Genomic DNA, 16,457 nt, shown 5'->3' with positions numbered 1-16,457 from the left:
AATCGTTTCACGTCGTAAAAACGCTTTTCAAAAAAATATTTCTGTTGTCGAACTGGAGAATGAGGCATAGGCTATGTGTGTTTAGTGAAAGCATTCTCTTGTCTATCAGCGTTTACCTAGTGTCTACGAGTGGGAACAATTACAGCATATTTGAAAAGTACACCAATCGTTATATCACATAAAATCCAGGGAAAACAAACATTTAAAATACTAAATCTTCTCATGAATGTAATTTGTAATTTTAAAGTTCTGACGGTTTTCCCTGCTGAAAATTCCAGCTAAGACCAACTGGTATTCTAAGCAGGTTTAGATGGTTTGAACTGTGTTTTTGATACGTCTTGCTGGTCATAGCTGGTTAAAGCAGGTCTCTATCTGCCCAAACTGGTTAAGCTGGTAAACTGGTGATCAACTGGTAGACTTGCTGACTATATAGGCAGGTCAGCTGGTGAACAACTGGTTGACCATCTAAAAGTGTCAAAAACACAGCCTAAACCAGCTTGACCAGCTGAGGCTGGTTTAAGATGAAATTTCCAGCAGGATTGAAAGCTATTTAAAGCTATTTGAAAATATTGACTTGAGAAAACTTGAGCTCAGTGATTGTTACCTTGCGAAATATATAATAATAACCCAGAAAACTGAATAGGCCATAGCTCAGAACTGACAACATCAAAAACATTTACGGTATAAAAACGGTCTAATTTCCCCCCGCGTGGGAGGAGAAGTGCAGATTAGAGAAAAACCGTTTTCTTCGGGTGTCAGGTGCAGAGCAGGCATATCTGGGTACAGTCCAATGAATTGTTATGTAGTTCAGTGGTACAGACAGTAGCTTCAGCTGGTGTCACGGGGGGCTCCCCCCGTGTAGCGTCATAGATTCTTTCCGTTTCACGACCACGTGAAGGAAGCAAAAATAAATTCAGTCTTCGAGTAATCTTGAGCTGAGCCAAATACACACGAGGCTAAAAGCTGTACAACGCGAAAAAAAAAAACCGACAAGCTAAAGTTTAACCCGCAGTTTTCAAAGATCCTGGTTCAAGCCAGGTGTTTGATACTAAGAAGACGTACGCCATCTAGTGTTACAGCCAAGTTTTATTCGTCCAACAGACTGGCGGTAAAAGTAGTTCAATACTTCAACATACTGTGTGTGTAGATATGGTGGGTGGATTTCAAAAACTAACGAACAACTAAAGAGCAAGAAATGTAGAAACGAAAACAAAACCGTGTAGCCCATTCAAACTCATTGTTGGCTCATTAGACACTGGACAACGTAAAGCATCGTCTGAATCTCTATTATAGTTCTTTTCAAATATGGTAATATTTTCCTTTTTCACCTGCTGTACGAAATCATATACATATCTACCATTTAATCCCCATACACTATTTTGCTGCTTAAATTGGTTACTACGTATATTTAAATAAGATCTAGACTAAACGTTTTCGCACATTCTGACTCAGAGGTGGAGAATCCGCTTCAGAAGATTACGTATTGGAGGTGTTGTCAGAGCGCCCCCCAGTGGACACATGAATTTTTTGGTTTGCACGTGTTTCATCTTTAGTCTAAAAGCTTGTTTGATGCCGTTTCTGGGAACTGTTTGGTTATGAACAATTGCCACGACTCTGCCCTTGAATTCCAATTCTGAAAATTATACATGAGAAAATTATGAAGGGATAAAATACTGTACTTCTGGTAATGCTGCAGGTTCACCCCTACTGTTAAAGGGGAGCATTTTAAATTGCGTCCAGCGCTCTTGCCCCCTGACTAAAGTGGACGACCGTGTACATACTGTAGTGAGAAACTACAGTAATGGCAAATATAGTAATAAAACCCACTGAAATACGATAAGACATAAAATCCAGGACAAATCAAGATTTTCTCAGAATAAGTCCATCTGTTTTCTTAAACCGCTTACTCCTGGTCAGGACAGGGACGTGTTGAAACCAATCCCAGCATGCAGTTGGTGAAAGGCGGAAATACACCCTGGACAGGTCGCCAATCCATCACAGGGCCCAAACACCATGCACTCACACACTCATACCTTGAGGAAATTTAGACTGTCCAGTTAGGCTAACCTGCATGTCTTTGTTTGGACTGTGGGAGGAAGCCAGAGTACCCAGAGGAAACCCATGCAGACAGGGGGAGAACATGCAAACTCCACACAGAAATTCCCTCAGCTGGAATTTAAACTCAGTACCTTCTTCCTATAAGGCAACAGTGATGTTCACGGTCTCACTGTGCCACCCCAAAATCAGTCGGGACAAGTGAAAAGCTGTTGGAATGTGGGGCTGTCCTAAAATATAAAAACAGGACGTCCGGTCACCCTGCCACCAACTGTCATTGTTGTGGCCATAAACACTGGGAGCTCAGGAAGACACCTGTCTGCACCTTTCCCCACACAGTTCTCCCCACTGCTCATGTGACATGCTGCACTCACAAAGCAAGCTGTTCCCCTGCTCCCTCATTAGTTATTCATAGAGTCACTCAACACAAGCTAACACTAGCTGGCCCAACTGTGTATACCATGCCTGACCATATTCATGGAGATCTACTGTCCTGTAGGTTTTAATTTCAACCCTAATTTTGCACAGATGATTTGGCCAATTAGCAGCTCAACGTGATCTTTGCAGTTGTTGAATGAGGTGTACTTTGTAGATCTCCAAGAAGAGGGTGTTGCAGCTGTGGTCTATATGAGTGTGGCCACTCATTAAAAACCTTTCCTTTTGCAGAACATGTTCCAAGAGAACCCCAAAACTACAGAAGTAGCTTTAACACGGGATGGCGTGATCTGCTGGACGTTTTCTAGTTTGTTTCCGAGGTTTACCATTACTCTTGTGGTGTTCATTAAAGATACTTAACCTACATTGCTTCAGTACGCTGCACAGCTTCGTTAAGGGAAGGTTAATATGGAGCATGCTATCTACCGGAGTCATCTGCTAAACAAACAAGTTACAATAACACTGTGGTGGCACAGAGCCAGCTATTCCAGGAAAATGGTTGCACAAGGTCGAATCACATTGTTAACACCGAGGGGACTTTGCAGTGCATGTGATCAATCATTGATTCTAGGATATATATATATGCAGTGCCCTGTATGCAGTGCATTCAGAATACTTGGACACAAGGAGAACATGGTGTGTGTATACAGCACTGTCTGCTCATGGTTTCTGCTCAAATCTGTTACATTGAGTGACTAACACACACAGACATACACACACACACACACACACACACACATTATACACACCCACACACACACATTATACACACACACGCACACACAGACACACACACACACACACACAAGTGCGCGTTTGCAATGCTGACACATTCTCGGCGGCCAGCTGGGATTGATTAGTCTGTGAGCGTAGATTCCCGCTCGGTGGTCAGGTGACACCGGTGCTAAGCGCAGTGCCTGTTTCGCGTCCCCGCGCCCCCTCTGCCGTTCCTCTGGGCCCCGTTGCTATCGCCCCGCGATAACAGAAGGGGCTGGGGGACGGCTAAATTTAGCTGGCCTCGTGACCGCGCTGCACCCCCCCTGCGCTAGATTCCTGCCCCCCCCGCCCCCACCAGGTCAGCACCTGCTGCTAACTATAACTCCCCACTCCATCTCTCACTCTAGGCCGGTGCCAGGGGGTCCCCAGTGCCAAAGCATGGGGGCAGTTAAAAAAATTAGGTCAAAATTTCTGATTAGGCTGGGGTGCACTGGAATGGGGGGGCACTGATGGTGGGTTGTGTGGTGGGGGGGCGGGGTCACTGTTATGGAAGAGGGAAGAGAGGGGGAGAGGGGGGAGGGTTGTGCCCTCTTTTCTTCTTTTGAAACCGGTTCCCACAGGGTGTCCCCCCTGTGTATTGTAAGATGACTGCCTCTAGCCTTTGCTGGAGTTGCTCTTGTTCAGATGGGGATGCTGTGCCATGCGAGACTGGGTCTGGCCAAGCCGTCAGACTGGGTGAGGGGTCACAGAACCCCTGATGGATGCCAACCACCCCAGGAACTTGTGCTTTGCATGACAATAACTCTATCTCTTACTCTCACCCTCTCTCTATCGCTCCCTCTATAGCTGCTTTTCCACCGCATGGTACCGGCTCAGCTCGACTCGACTCTACTCAACTTTTTTGGTTTTCCATCGGGCAAAAGTTGTGGATAGTACCTGGTATCTGGTACTTTTTTTGGTATCACCTCCATCGAGGTTCCAAGCAAGCTGAGGCGATACCAAAAGGTGACATGAAAACGCTGCAGACCACTGATTGCTCAGAGCAACGCGCTTGATGAGGCATCGCTAATGACGACCAGCTACATTGACAGGGGTACTATCTGCAGTGGAAAACAAAGTATCTGGTACCAAAAGCGAGAAGAGTCGACCATGCGGTACCATGCGGTGGAAAAGCGGCTAAAGGTCTCTCTCTCTCTCAGCCTCTCTCTCTCTCTCTCTCTTTTCAGACGGCAGACATTCCTGCCCAGATCAACCAGGACAAGCCCAAATGTGGCCAAATGTATTTCAGCTGGCCAAATGTATTTTGTTTTCATGCACATAGCTATGCTAGGTATGAACAGTGTGCTGAACTGAGACTTCACAACAGCAACAAAAAAATAGGGAAATATTTTTTAAATTTATTATACTTTAGCTACACCAGTTGACCCAGAGTGTATCTTTATTTGAATTAGATCATGAAAAAATTATTTTCACAATAGGTTTTCATGTGGCCAAGAAGTTTGTGGTATTATTTGCTAATTATTTGATGCCAGATCCAGGATTTTGAATATTTAATATAACAATATGATGATTATCATGTTATTGCAATTATAATGCAACATAACATCATATATAGTATGATCACTAATGGTAAATTAAGCATTTCTATTGATTCATTTCTCATTCTTCTTAGCATTCTTATTTTTCTCAGGTTTGCTGTAAGGGTTTGATTCAAGTATAAATTCATTTGTGCATATTGCTGTGTTGCAAACTTTTCTAGCAACTTGACTGTCTCGTGGCAGCATTTACACACAAAATCTTGTTATGTTTTGTTCACCCAGTTATCAACAAACTACCTTGAATTCTATGTGGTCATTTTAACAGAAAGACCCTGAAAAAGTTAAACCATAAAAGCCCCATATAAAAAAGATCAAAATGACCCATCCTCATAATCTCCAGTTCGATCCTTGGTAAATTTTGTCTACAAAAAGTAATTATTAGGTAATAATGTGGTGACTTGCTCTGCAGACATTAGTGTACTTTGCCATTGGAGGTGATTAATAGAAATTTAGATCTGGTCTCTGTCTAGTGTCCCGTGATCCACTGCCCTCTCAACCCACTAGTCTGGATCATCCACCCAGATCCTGTGCAGAAGCCATGGAGAGTTTGGTCTGAGGAAAAGGAGGCAGATTACCTCTTCAGGTTTTTTGGAATGTTTTTTCAAAATTCTAACTTGGTGTTCTAAAAAACCCCATTGTTTTCAGTTACCAGTAGTGATTATTACATCAGCATTAGAATGTTCAGTTCTAGAACATTATAATCACATATGTGTGATCTCACACCTTAAAGCAGGGATCCTCATCCTGTAATCCAGAAAGGGCCAGTGTGGGTGCAGGCTTTCTATCCAACCAAGCAGTAACACACTTGATTCTACTAATCAACCACTAGAGTCTTTGCTAAGGACCTTGATTAGTAGAATCAGGTGTGTTACTGCCTGGCTGGAACAAAAGCCTGCACCCACACTGACCCTTTCTGGATAAGATTGAGGACCCCTACCTTAAAGGGTCAAAGTGGACAAGCTCTGTGTGTCACCTGTAGAGGGCGACCATGAGTCACCAGCACTCCACAGCAGCTCCACCTGCGGGTCTCTCACCTGGACGGAGGGTCAGTGACTACCTGCCACAACACGACCCGGCCAGCGGCTCGTCCAGCTCCTTCCACACGGCCCTGTGCTCCAATCAGCCGAGCGATTACGGCGATACTTTCCAGGATTTGAAATTAAGCCCCTCCCCTGAGCCCCCAGAAATACCCTCTCATTACCCTCAAGGAAAAATGCTCTCTGTTCCAGCACTAGGGCTGTAGCCAATACCTCTGTACACAGCCACTGGCTTCTCACCCAAACTCAAAGACAGCTCCATCTCTGGTGAGCCCAAGGATGTAGTTCTGTCACCAAAACCCAACAGAACAGACCTGATACTTACCAGAGAGTTGGAGTGACAGCCCATCACCTGTATGTCACTCTGGATAAAGTACAGGTGATGGGCATGTCTGCTACAGACTCTGGAGTGTCTGCTATGTGATCATAATGTAATGTCTTGAAAGGAAGGTCAATGATCTGCCACCTAATCCCAGGGTGATAGACACATCTCCCAAAGGTCATACCATGGGTTACTCCCTGTCTCACCAGACCCAAGATACAAACCATAATATGAACATGGAATTCTCCAGCATTAACAAATCCAGCAGACCCTAGCCACACAGCCCCCTTTCCTGACCGGTACCGGGGCTGGTTGGTGCAAACTCACCAGTGCTCTAGAGCACAGTGAGTTCAGGTCCATACCCCCCCCCACCCCACCCCACTACAGCCCTGGTTCACCTCCATGCTGATTGTAATAACACCCGAAAAGGGCGTGACGGGCCAGCAGCCTGGCAACGCTCTGGAAACAGCAGGGGGAAAGCCCCGCTGACTGGAAGCCTGTCAGCAGGGCGTACGACAGCTGGCCGGGATGGGGGCAGGGGGTGCGGGAGGGGGGTGGGAGGGGGCGGGGCCAGGAGAGCGCAGGAGCGGCCAATTGCAGGAGGGAACGGACGGGGGCTGTCACTCACAGGCCAGGAATAGAAAAGCGAGGGCGAGCCGGAGCGCTGGGCTCAGAGCCGGAGAAAGACGGTGGGGAATGTCGGAGCGCTGTTATTCCGAACGTCTCCCAGCGACCCAGCAGCGGCAGCAGGAGCAGCAGCAGGACCAGCAGCAGGAGCAGCAGCAGGAGCAGCAGAGCCGCCCCGGCGGGGGTCAGGACTCACGGCAGGGGAGCCGACCAGGGCCCAGGAAACCGAATCCGTTACCCCAGAAACCCGGCGACGCCGGCCACACGAGCGAGACCTCCAGCATGGGGACGGAGCCGGACGACGCGGTCGCCCAGGTGAAGCATCTCGCTGACCCGGCCTTCGGGAGCCTCTCCACCCCCCCGCCCCCGCCACTGGACTACCTGGACGTGCGCGACTCCAGCGGCCGGCCCTCCGCCGACGGCTCGCAGGCCTCCGCCGACGAGAACTCCGCCTCCGCCGCCAGCACCTGGTACGCCGAGCTGGACGTCTCCGCCGAGTCGGACAGCGATGAGGACGGCCTCTCGCACCTGCGGTCGGCGGACACTCATGACAACCACAACGACGGCGAGGGCTTCGGGGCCGGCGGGTTCGAATGTGTGGACGTGGCACTGGAGAGCAGGGGGGAGGAGGCAGGCAGGGGGGTGGGGCCTAAGACGGTCCCTAAGAGGCAAATTCATCTGAGGAGGTGCAGCACCGAGGAGTCACTGGCTGCTGCGAGTGGGGGGTTTGGGGCTGGGACCCCCCCACAATGCCAGGGGCATCTCAAAGCCCTGCTCTGCCGCCAGTACAGCACCCCAGCCACAATACTGGGGGGGTCGCACGAAGCTAGTCCCGAATCTCCCCACAGCAACAGGAAACAGAGGCTTCAGAAGTCCCTCTCCCTGGATGAAACCTCCAGTAGGACCAAGATGGCCTCCAGCCTTATCAAAAATGTCCTGTCCAAGAAGATGCAGTTCGAGCTGAAGATTCAACAGCAGAAGCCCGAGGAGGAGGATGTCTCCCAGTGCTGTCCCGCCAGAGAGATTCCCAAAACCAGAGTGGGTAAGTTGCCCCCTGGCATACGCTTGGGCCGCAGCTTGTCCCAGGAGGTTCCTCCTTGCCCAGCGGAGCCGGATCCACAGGGGGGCCCGGTCCACCAGCACGGGAGCTTCAGCACCAAATCCCACCAGGAGCCGCTGGATGAACACAGCCTCGGTGCCCTTCAGGGCTGTGGGGGCAGGCCTGGCGAACCTCACAGCAGGGGTACGGGGAGGTCAAAAACCCAGCTGTCCCGGAGAGAGAATCCCGCTGGGCTGGAGACCCAGCTGGCAGGCAGCAAAGCCGGAGGGAGAGAGCAACGCTCCGGTGACTCGGCAAAAGCCAGCGCTGGGAGCGAAGCCAGCACGTGGGCCGGAGCAGCCGGCAGGGCAGAAGGGAAATGCCAGGCGTCGCCAAGAAACGGCAAACAACTGAGCACTGGGAGCCACTTGCCACCCGAGCCGCCTCAAACAGCTCTGGCGCCCTGGACACGGGAGGAGAAGAGAGCGAGCGGCGAATGTTTGCCCAAAAATGTCGGGGAAATCGGGGTGGCGGCGGCGGTGGAGGCTGTCAGGCCTCTCTCTGGCGTGGTTCTGGAGGCCAGAGAGATGCCGGGGGGAGGAGGGGAGGCGGGGAGCAGGGAAGACAGCCGGAGAGGCCAAACGGCCGCGCCCTTGCACAGAGTCAGAGACATGAGGAAGCTGGTGAAGAGCACCTACAGTTCGCCGTTCAGCTTCAGCGGCGCGTCAGGAGAACGGCACCCTGGGAACAACACGGCGGCGCCCCCACGGCTCTCAGCCCAGAAGCCACCGGGCGGAGCCGGGGAAACGGCTCCCGCGATCGCCGCCCCCGCTGTTCCAGAAGTGGGCGTGCGTGAAGCGAGAGTGCCGCCCGTCGTACAGAAACCGCTGGCAAAGGGGACATCCGCCAAAAAACCCACGGTGACCGCCGGCTACAGCCAGCGGCTGACGGAAGTGATGACCACGCCCAGCTATCTGACGGCTCCAATGTCCGGCTACAAAGAGCAGCCACAGAGAGTGAGGGGAGGGGCCGCGGTGTCGCCGTACAATCAGCAGCAGGCCCCCACCGCGGGGGCGGCAGCCCCTACCCGCTCACGCCTTCCTACAGCCACCGCTACGCCCAGCTACAAGATGCCCAGGCACGACCTCACCTGCTGCCCCTCAGAAGGTGCTCCGACTGGGGGCCTGCGAGAGAACTTCGGCCTGCCCGCAACCAGGAGCCAAGACCGTTATCCCCCATCATCTGTGTGTCCAGTGCAGTCTCGCGCCAAGGACAGTCACCGCGCACAAACCCCACCCCCTCTCCACCCCCATGGGTCTCTGAGCTACCAAGCAGCCTCATTTAATGGCAAAAACCCCAACCCCATGCAGACCTCTGCCCTACGTACCTGCCCCGCCCCACTGCTGCTGCCCCGCCCCAAGGACACCCAGCACCCCCTGCCGGACCAGGGCAGAGATGGCCACGGGACGCTGCAGAACCCCCCTCCCGAGCCCTCTGAGCTGGCATGGGGCAAGCCGGAACGAGGCCGGAGCCGCTCGCCACACAGACCCCCCCCGGACGCCCAGGCGCCGTACCCCTGCGGCCCCGGGGGACCCCTCGCTCCCTTCGCCCCAGAGCTCGAGGGCCCGGAGGCGGGGACAGGCAAGGTGCCGTACCTGCCGGGGGGTGGCGCCCTGCTGTTTGGGCAGAACCCACGCCGGTTGCTCCTGGACCCGGAGACGGGGACATGCTTCTATGTGGAGATGCCGGCCCAGCCCCGGCGCAAGGTGCTGTTCGACCCCGAAAGTGGCCAGTACATGGAGGTTCTCGTCCCGCCGCAAGCCATGTACCCGCCCTCCATCAACCCCTGTCCGTACCCGTACCTGCCCAGCCCGGGCATTTACCCCCCCCAGTATCTGCCTTACTCCATGCTCTCCATGCCCCAGGGGCCCTGAACCACCCTCCCCCTTTGCCCGCACCAAAACAACTCAGTGACCCCAAGGGTTGGATCCCAAAACCACCTGCCGCTCCATCAAAGCTTCCTTGAAGAGATGGTCCCACATTCCCTCAGTGGTGACTGCTCATTGGCTGGGTATCTGCTCCAAACTGAACCCCCCTCCCCCCTCTGCTTTCTTAGGGGGCCTAGCATTTTCACGGGGGGGGTCTAAAAATGTTCTGAAATAGAGACGGGCTTAGTATGTCGCGTATCTGAAATAGCTGTGTAATCCAATCATTAGTGCGTCTGCCCTGCAGGACCGCTCTGCCGCTGCCTTTCATCTCCTTCAGCCTTTATTTTTCTTAACTGAGGGTTTGTGTGCCAGATCACGATTTATATTTTTTTTTATCAATCTTTCCACTTTCACCTTCACCAGGGTGAGAACATGCAACGAATCAGATGTACTGTGGGAAGCTGTGCAGAGAGCAACTTTAAAAAAATCAACTCTCACCTTCTTAACGGTCAACACAACGGAGGACGGGTTTGTTGGGAGACGTCTTTGCACGTCTCTCGGATAAACTGCTCTAATTTAGGAGCTCTGGCTGTCATTACAACAACAACTGCTGCTGAAGTCACATATCATTTTTATTCATATTTTTGTAGATAACAACAATGTCTGGGAAATTTATATACATGTCATGCCATGTATGCTATATATAAACAAACAAACTATACGGCACCTGAACACGAAAAACGTTGTTTGTGTTCTAGTTTAGGTAAAGCATACACGCTTACTTGATTGCGGTGTGTACTTTGATCATTTGGAGTCTAAATTTGAGCATTGGCACGGTTTTGCTTTCCTTATTCACTTTTACCCTCACCATTGCTTGTTGTTGCATTGTTTATAGATGTTAGCTGAAAATGCTTTTGGTTTAAATTTACTTGTCATACAAAGTTAATTGCTTGTTTTCCTTTGATTCCAAACTTTTAGAATCTCTGTGACAAATTGAGAATACTCACAGAATCCCAATTTTAACATGTCCAGGTCATTGGAAGTCACTGAATTGTATACAGTAAATGTCATACCTCCCAGCAAATTTTTCTGAAAAATAATTTCTATGTCTTGTATTTTCTTAACATGCTGAAGTCCCACAAGGCATGTTTAACAAGTTGGTCTAAATCTGGAAAGCCCATTATTCACCAAATTATTATTATTATTATTATTATTATTATTATTATTATTATTATTATTATATTTATCAGTCCCTTAAGAAAAATCTGAATAAATATAAAATGTGAAAATATAACTTTTTTAAAGTACTTTTTTAAAATGTCAAAGTTGTACAATTGATAAACCTGTTATATAAGTTATACTTTTCAAATATATTGATTAAATTAAATATATGTATAGGGCAATGACTAATATATTTGTACAATGTGGCATATATTGACAGAGATAAAAAAAAATATATATTTTCATCCTTTTAAAGAATCCATCATGGTTCAAAGACAAGTAAAGTATGCTTTTTTCAAATTGTATGATCACTTGTGAATTTTTTTACACAGAAAATAAATATTTATTCATATTAATGCAACTAGCTGAGTCTTCTTTTATTTCATGGCGGTGTAGAATACCTCAGTTCTTAAACACAACCTCCAGCAGCTGGCGCCCTCACAACCAAATCTGACTCCATTCAGATTTTGAGGGACTGGGACAGAAGGCTGATCTTCTGCCCAGGGGGGAAATGAAAGAGAACTTGACTTTGCTAACAGTATACATAAAAAAAACACAAAAACAGCATCTTGTTTTATTTATCTGTATTTAATTTTTTTTAAATTAATTATGAAAAATACAAATAATTTATAATATCATCAATAAAATCATTGGTATTATTTGAAATAATAAATAATACGATAATTTACACAGTGGGTTGGGGTGGGTAAAGAAAAAGTAATAAACTTTGAAAAAAAATTTCCTGGTAAAAAAAGTAGTCTTCTGAAAGGAGAAACTACATTTTTTTTGTTGTTGTTATACTTCAGTAGAGGCCAGAACAACTGTGGTGTCTGGTTCTGGGTTCTCTGAGCTCGGCTTCTCTTCCTGCTCCGTGCTCTGTGCTCTGCACTTCCTCCTGTGCAGGGAGAAGCCCTGGAAGCTAGGGCTGATGGGAAGGTAGCGCAGGCAGCGGGACTTCAGCACCCAGCTCATGCCGAGGGGAAAGTCGTAGGTGTGCATGTCCACCGAGCTGCTGGAGGAGTGGCCCGCGGTCCACTCCAGCAGACCCCGCTCCTTTCTGCTGCCTGCTCAGGACACACACACACAACACATACATGTATGCACACACACACACACACACACACACACAACACATACATGTATGCACACACACACACACACACACAACACATACATGTATGCACACACACACACACACACACACACACAAACAGAGGCATCATACACACACCCACACACGCACACATACACATGCACCCGCACACACACAAACATACATACACAAACACACACACACAAACTGTTAGTACAGTGGTACAGTAACATTGTACTCTTGTATACAGCATACTTGCCCTGCCAGGCCTAAAACCAGAGTGCTCTACAGGTCCCTGGGAATTTATTTTGTCCAATCAGTGATGACTCGAACAGAGTCTTATTCTCTCTCACATAGAGAGATGAAGAATGCATGCTGTTTTCATAGCTGATATTTTCATTTTCATTACTGGTCTATGCACTCAATCTACATCACGGTCTGATTATGTTGTTATAAACAGACCAATCAGACGCCGCGTACCAGGAATGGTGTTATCCAGCACAAACGCAAGGAATCCCCCCACAAACATCTCCGTGGTCAGCAGCACAGTGATGATTTGGTCCAGCTCAGGAACTCCTGAGTGCAACCACAGCACATTACCATCATCATCATCTTCATCACCATTGTCATATTCACAACAGTAACCCCATCACAACCAATTAAATTCATATATCAGTGAACAGTCCTGATTCCTTTATTGTTGGTATTACTTTTTTGTTGCCCATCTCATTAGCTGGTTAGTTCATGTCTTAATTATGTATTCTTTGTATGACCTTATGGGGTGTTCAGTGTATTTTTCACTAGCTAGCTGGTTAGTTTATGTCCTTATTTGCTGTTGTTGTGCCCTCATTAGCCTGTTTAGCATGTCTCCTCACAGGTAAAAGGGGGTGTGGTCACCTCACCTGTGCGAATGCTACCTGGGTGTGCATCCAGGTAGTTTGGCAGCATGAGGCCGGAGAACATGGAGAATCCCAGGACAAATAGGTTCCTGGAGGAGTTCAGGTCCACATTCTGCAGGTTGGACAGCCCCACTGCTGTGATCATTCCTGTAGGGGGCGCCAGATACACGTATGAGGGAACGCAGGTGCCGGGTCATGCCACTGTTGCTGAGGTCATGTGGATTCAATATGTGCTGAAATTTTATTCAAGAATTCTTCATTTATAGACACACACGTTCGGCAAAATAATATTGAATTTGAAAATCATGTTCATGAGGACAGATTCTGTTACATTATGAAATGGTCAGGACTGTATTTAGGAAAACTGTTTGATAAAATAAAAAAGGAAAGTTCATTTAATTACAGGCACTGATAAACTGTCAGCCATTTGGAGTAAACATTCAGAACACAGCAAAATGCTTTTTACCCTGAATACACATCAGCTATACGGCCATGTCCAAATCAGCACACTTACCTGTATACAACTTGTGTTCACTTACCAGCACACTAAGCTGAACACAAGTTGTATACAACTTGTATACTCAATAGTGGGCAAGTGCACTGATTCGGACACGGCCAAGCTCTGTAGTGAACCATGTGTTCACTTACCACCCCCTAGTGGCTGTGATCTAATACTACCACAGGCTTTACTAACAACAGTTTGGTTCCTCACCAAACAAGGTGCAGAACATTCCGCCAAGAATGGGATCGGGAAGAGAGGCAAACAGGGCGGTGAATTTCCCCACGGTCCCTAGGAGCAACATGAAGCCAGCGCCATACTGGACAACTCTCCGGCTGCCTACCTAGAGAAGGAAACGCGACACCGCCACGATGACACTCAATGCTATAGAATGCGCGCACGCACGTACGACGCGTACCGCGCGACGGTTTTACAGCACAACAGCGCAGCAACAGCGAATGAAAGACCGGTCCACAGTTCACGGAGATATGAGAGCAAACTGACTTTCAATGACAGCGGCTGAAAAAAGGCAGATCACGAGACAGATATTGCTGTTAATGATCTGTTACACAGACAGGCCTTACGACAGCACGTCGTTCTGATCAGTTTCTTGGCGCATTAGCACGCGCTGTGTAATCGTCTGCGCGTGGCGTCAACTCCCACACCGGGTTCATTTCAGAGTATCCTGAGAGGGCGCCGCTAGCGCTGTCCTAGCCCGGCGTCTCCGCAGGTGACCGTTACCTTGGTGATGCCCAGCACCCCGATGTTGGGGCTGGAGGAGGTGGAGCCGTTCCCCGTGCCGAGCAGCCCTGCGATAATGCAGCAGATGCCCTCCGTGAAGATACCCCTGCAGCAGTGGCAGCACACGAGTGAGTCCAGCGCTGCCAGCCAAACTGCAGGCCCAGCTAACCACACACAGAGCACGCCCGAGCAAACGCTCAACGTTTGCGTGAGTTTGCGCTGGTGCCTTGAACGCTATTTTTCATTTGGGAATGCACTGCGGGAGAGATCTTGGAACATACCAATGTTCAATGACTATGACAATTCAATACTTAAATTCTGAATATTCTCAAATTCTTATTGATACATAACCCCCCATTACGTTACTTCCTGATAACAATCAGGGGGTGTTACCTGTAACACTGTCAGGCCCTTGGAATCACTCCCCCACGGAACAATAAAAAGATTCCAAAACTGTTTTTTTCGGGAACATTCTCACCATGATGTCACCTCACAACCAAAAACAGGAGTCTTAACTGACATGTACCCCAATGCATGTACCCTGGTGGCACCCACCTGTTGATGGCGTGGATGGGGGGTGGTGGAGCCCCCGAGAGACGGGCGCAGGCGTAGTAATCCCCAATCGACTCCACAATGCCCGCCAGGGTGGCGCTGAACATCCCCAGCACCCCGGCGACCGTCACCATGGGCAACCCCCACTGACCTGGACGAGGGCGACCCAACAAATGAACTCCGTCAGGATATTTCCCATGATGCAGTGAGGGGCAGTGAGGTGTAGTGTTTTCCCAGGGTGCACTGGGGTCTTACAGGGGTACGGCAGGCGGAACCAGGGAGCCAGAGACATGATGTCCCCCCGAGCGTCAGTGCGCGCCTTGTGTCCGTACTGACTGGGGTCCCGGGGCAGCAGGTCTGTTAGCGTGAGCACGTAGCACACCAGCCAGACCACCATGATCGCTATGATGATCTACAGAGAGAGAGTGGGAGAGGGTGAGAGGGAGAGAGGGGGGGTAGGGAGAGAGAGGGGGGATAGAGAGAGAGAGGATAGAGGGAGGGGGAGAGAGAGAGGGGGGATAGAGGGAGAGAGACAGAGAGAGGGGGGATAGAGGGAGGGAGAGAGAGAGGGGGGATAGAGGGAGGGGGAGAGAGAGAGGCAGAGAGAGAGGGGGATAGAGGGAGGGAGAGAGAGAGGGGGGATAGAGGGAGGGGGAGAGAGAGAGAGAGGCAGAGAGAGAGGGGGGATAGAGGGAGGGAGAGAGAGAGAGAGGGGAGATAGAGGGAGGGAGAGAGAGAGATTTTTTTTTTAAATAACAGATGAAGACGTTAAGGCGAGATGTTAACGGAGCACACACACGTACAGTAGAGCGCTGCCGTGTTTCACATTACTGGGTGCGTGAGACTGTGAAATATGCGATGGTCATGGTCACCTGATGCTGATTATCAGGCCATGATACCTGGAGACCTGTACTGAGTTCCTGCCAGAGAGGCCAGTTTACTGCCCCACACTGCAGCTTCGATAGAGCTCATATCATAGGTCACTTGATTTCCCTCAGAATGGACCATAAAATGTGCCTCAAAGAGGTGGGGGGGGGGTGGAGAAAGGCCTACAGACATAGAGCTTTCTGGGGGCTTGAGTCCAATGTGCCACTCAACTTGAGGTTAAAAATCTACATGTACATGTACTGTAGACCCTACAGGAATGTGTCAGTTTAAAAAAAGAGAGAGGGAAAGAGAGTACAAGTTGGCAAGAGAAAAGTGTGTTGAGAGAGACGGGGGGTGGAGTAGAATAGGATAGCTCCTGTGTGTACTATAGGAGAGAGAGAGAAAGAGTAGAACAGAGAAAGGGTGAGAGAGAGAGAGAGAAAGAAAGCGGAAAAAAGAGAAAAAGTGCAGAATAGGGAGAGGGAGCAGAAAAGAGAGAGAGGAGAGAAATAGAGAGAACACAGAGGAAGAGGGGGAAAGATTGAGACAGCCAGGAGTGTTGTGTGGGAGTGGGGGTGGTTTCCATGGGAAAGGGGGGTGGGTCGGTTCTGACCGGGAACAGCTTGAAGATCTGGACCTTGGTGGTGGTGCAGCCCTCCTGCCATTTGTAGGTGGGGAGTGGGACAGCCCAGTTGCGCAGGTACTGAGCGAACAGCACGATGAGGAACACACACCTGGGAGGGAAGGAATGCATTAACACATAGAGTCTACAGCATGTAGCAGCATGAGAGCCTAAAATCATATGGTCTGGTATGGTGAACAACAAC

At 49.3% G+C, this 16,457-nt stretch overlaps 1 protein-coding gene across 1 annotated transcript in view; it reads right to left on the bottom strand.

Annotated features, from left to right (window-relative positions):
- Window positions 1-11,621: 11,621 nt before the first annotated feature.
- slc23a1 (solute carrier family 23 member 1) overlaps window positions 11,622-16,457 on the bottom strand; it is an 11,350-nt gene continuing 6,514 nt past the window's right edge. Inside the window, exons 7-14 of the mRNA XM_035432873.1 lie at window positions 16,244-16,364; window positions 15,019-15,175; window positions 14,767-14,914; window positions 14,212-14,317; window positions 13,684-13,813; window positions 12,975-13,118; window positions 12,553-12,648; window positions 11,622-12,043 (exon numbers count right to left, since the gene is read on the bottom strand). Coding sequence (XP_035288764.1) covers window positions 11,775-12,043; window positions 12,553-12,648; window positions 12,975-13,118; window positions 13,684-13,813; window positions 14,212-14,317; window positions 14,767-14,914; window positions 15,019-15,175; window positions 16,244-16,364 — 1,171 coding nt within the window. The 3' untranslated portion in view covers window positions 11,622-11,774. The remainder of the gene's footprint in view (window positions 12,044-12,552; window positions 12,649-12,974; window positions 13,119-13,683; window positions 13,814-14,211; window positions 14,318-14,766; window positions 14,915-15,018; window positions 15,176-16,243; window positions 16,365-16,457) is intronic.

This window comes from Anguilla anguilla, chromosome 9, assembly GCF_013347855.1.
Source record: "Anguilla anguilla isolate fAngAng1 chromosome 9, fAngAng1.pri, whole genome shotgun sequence".
Lineage (NCBI taxonomy): Eukaryota > Metazoa > Chordata > Actinopteri > Anguilliformes > Anguillidae > Anguilla > Anguilla anguilla.
This window is presented reverse-complemented; position numbering and strand designations above follow the sequence as displayed.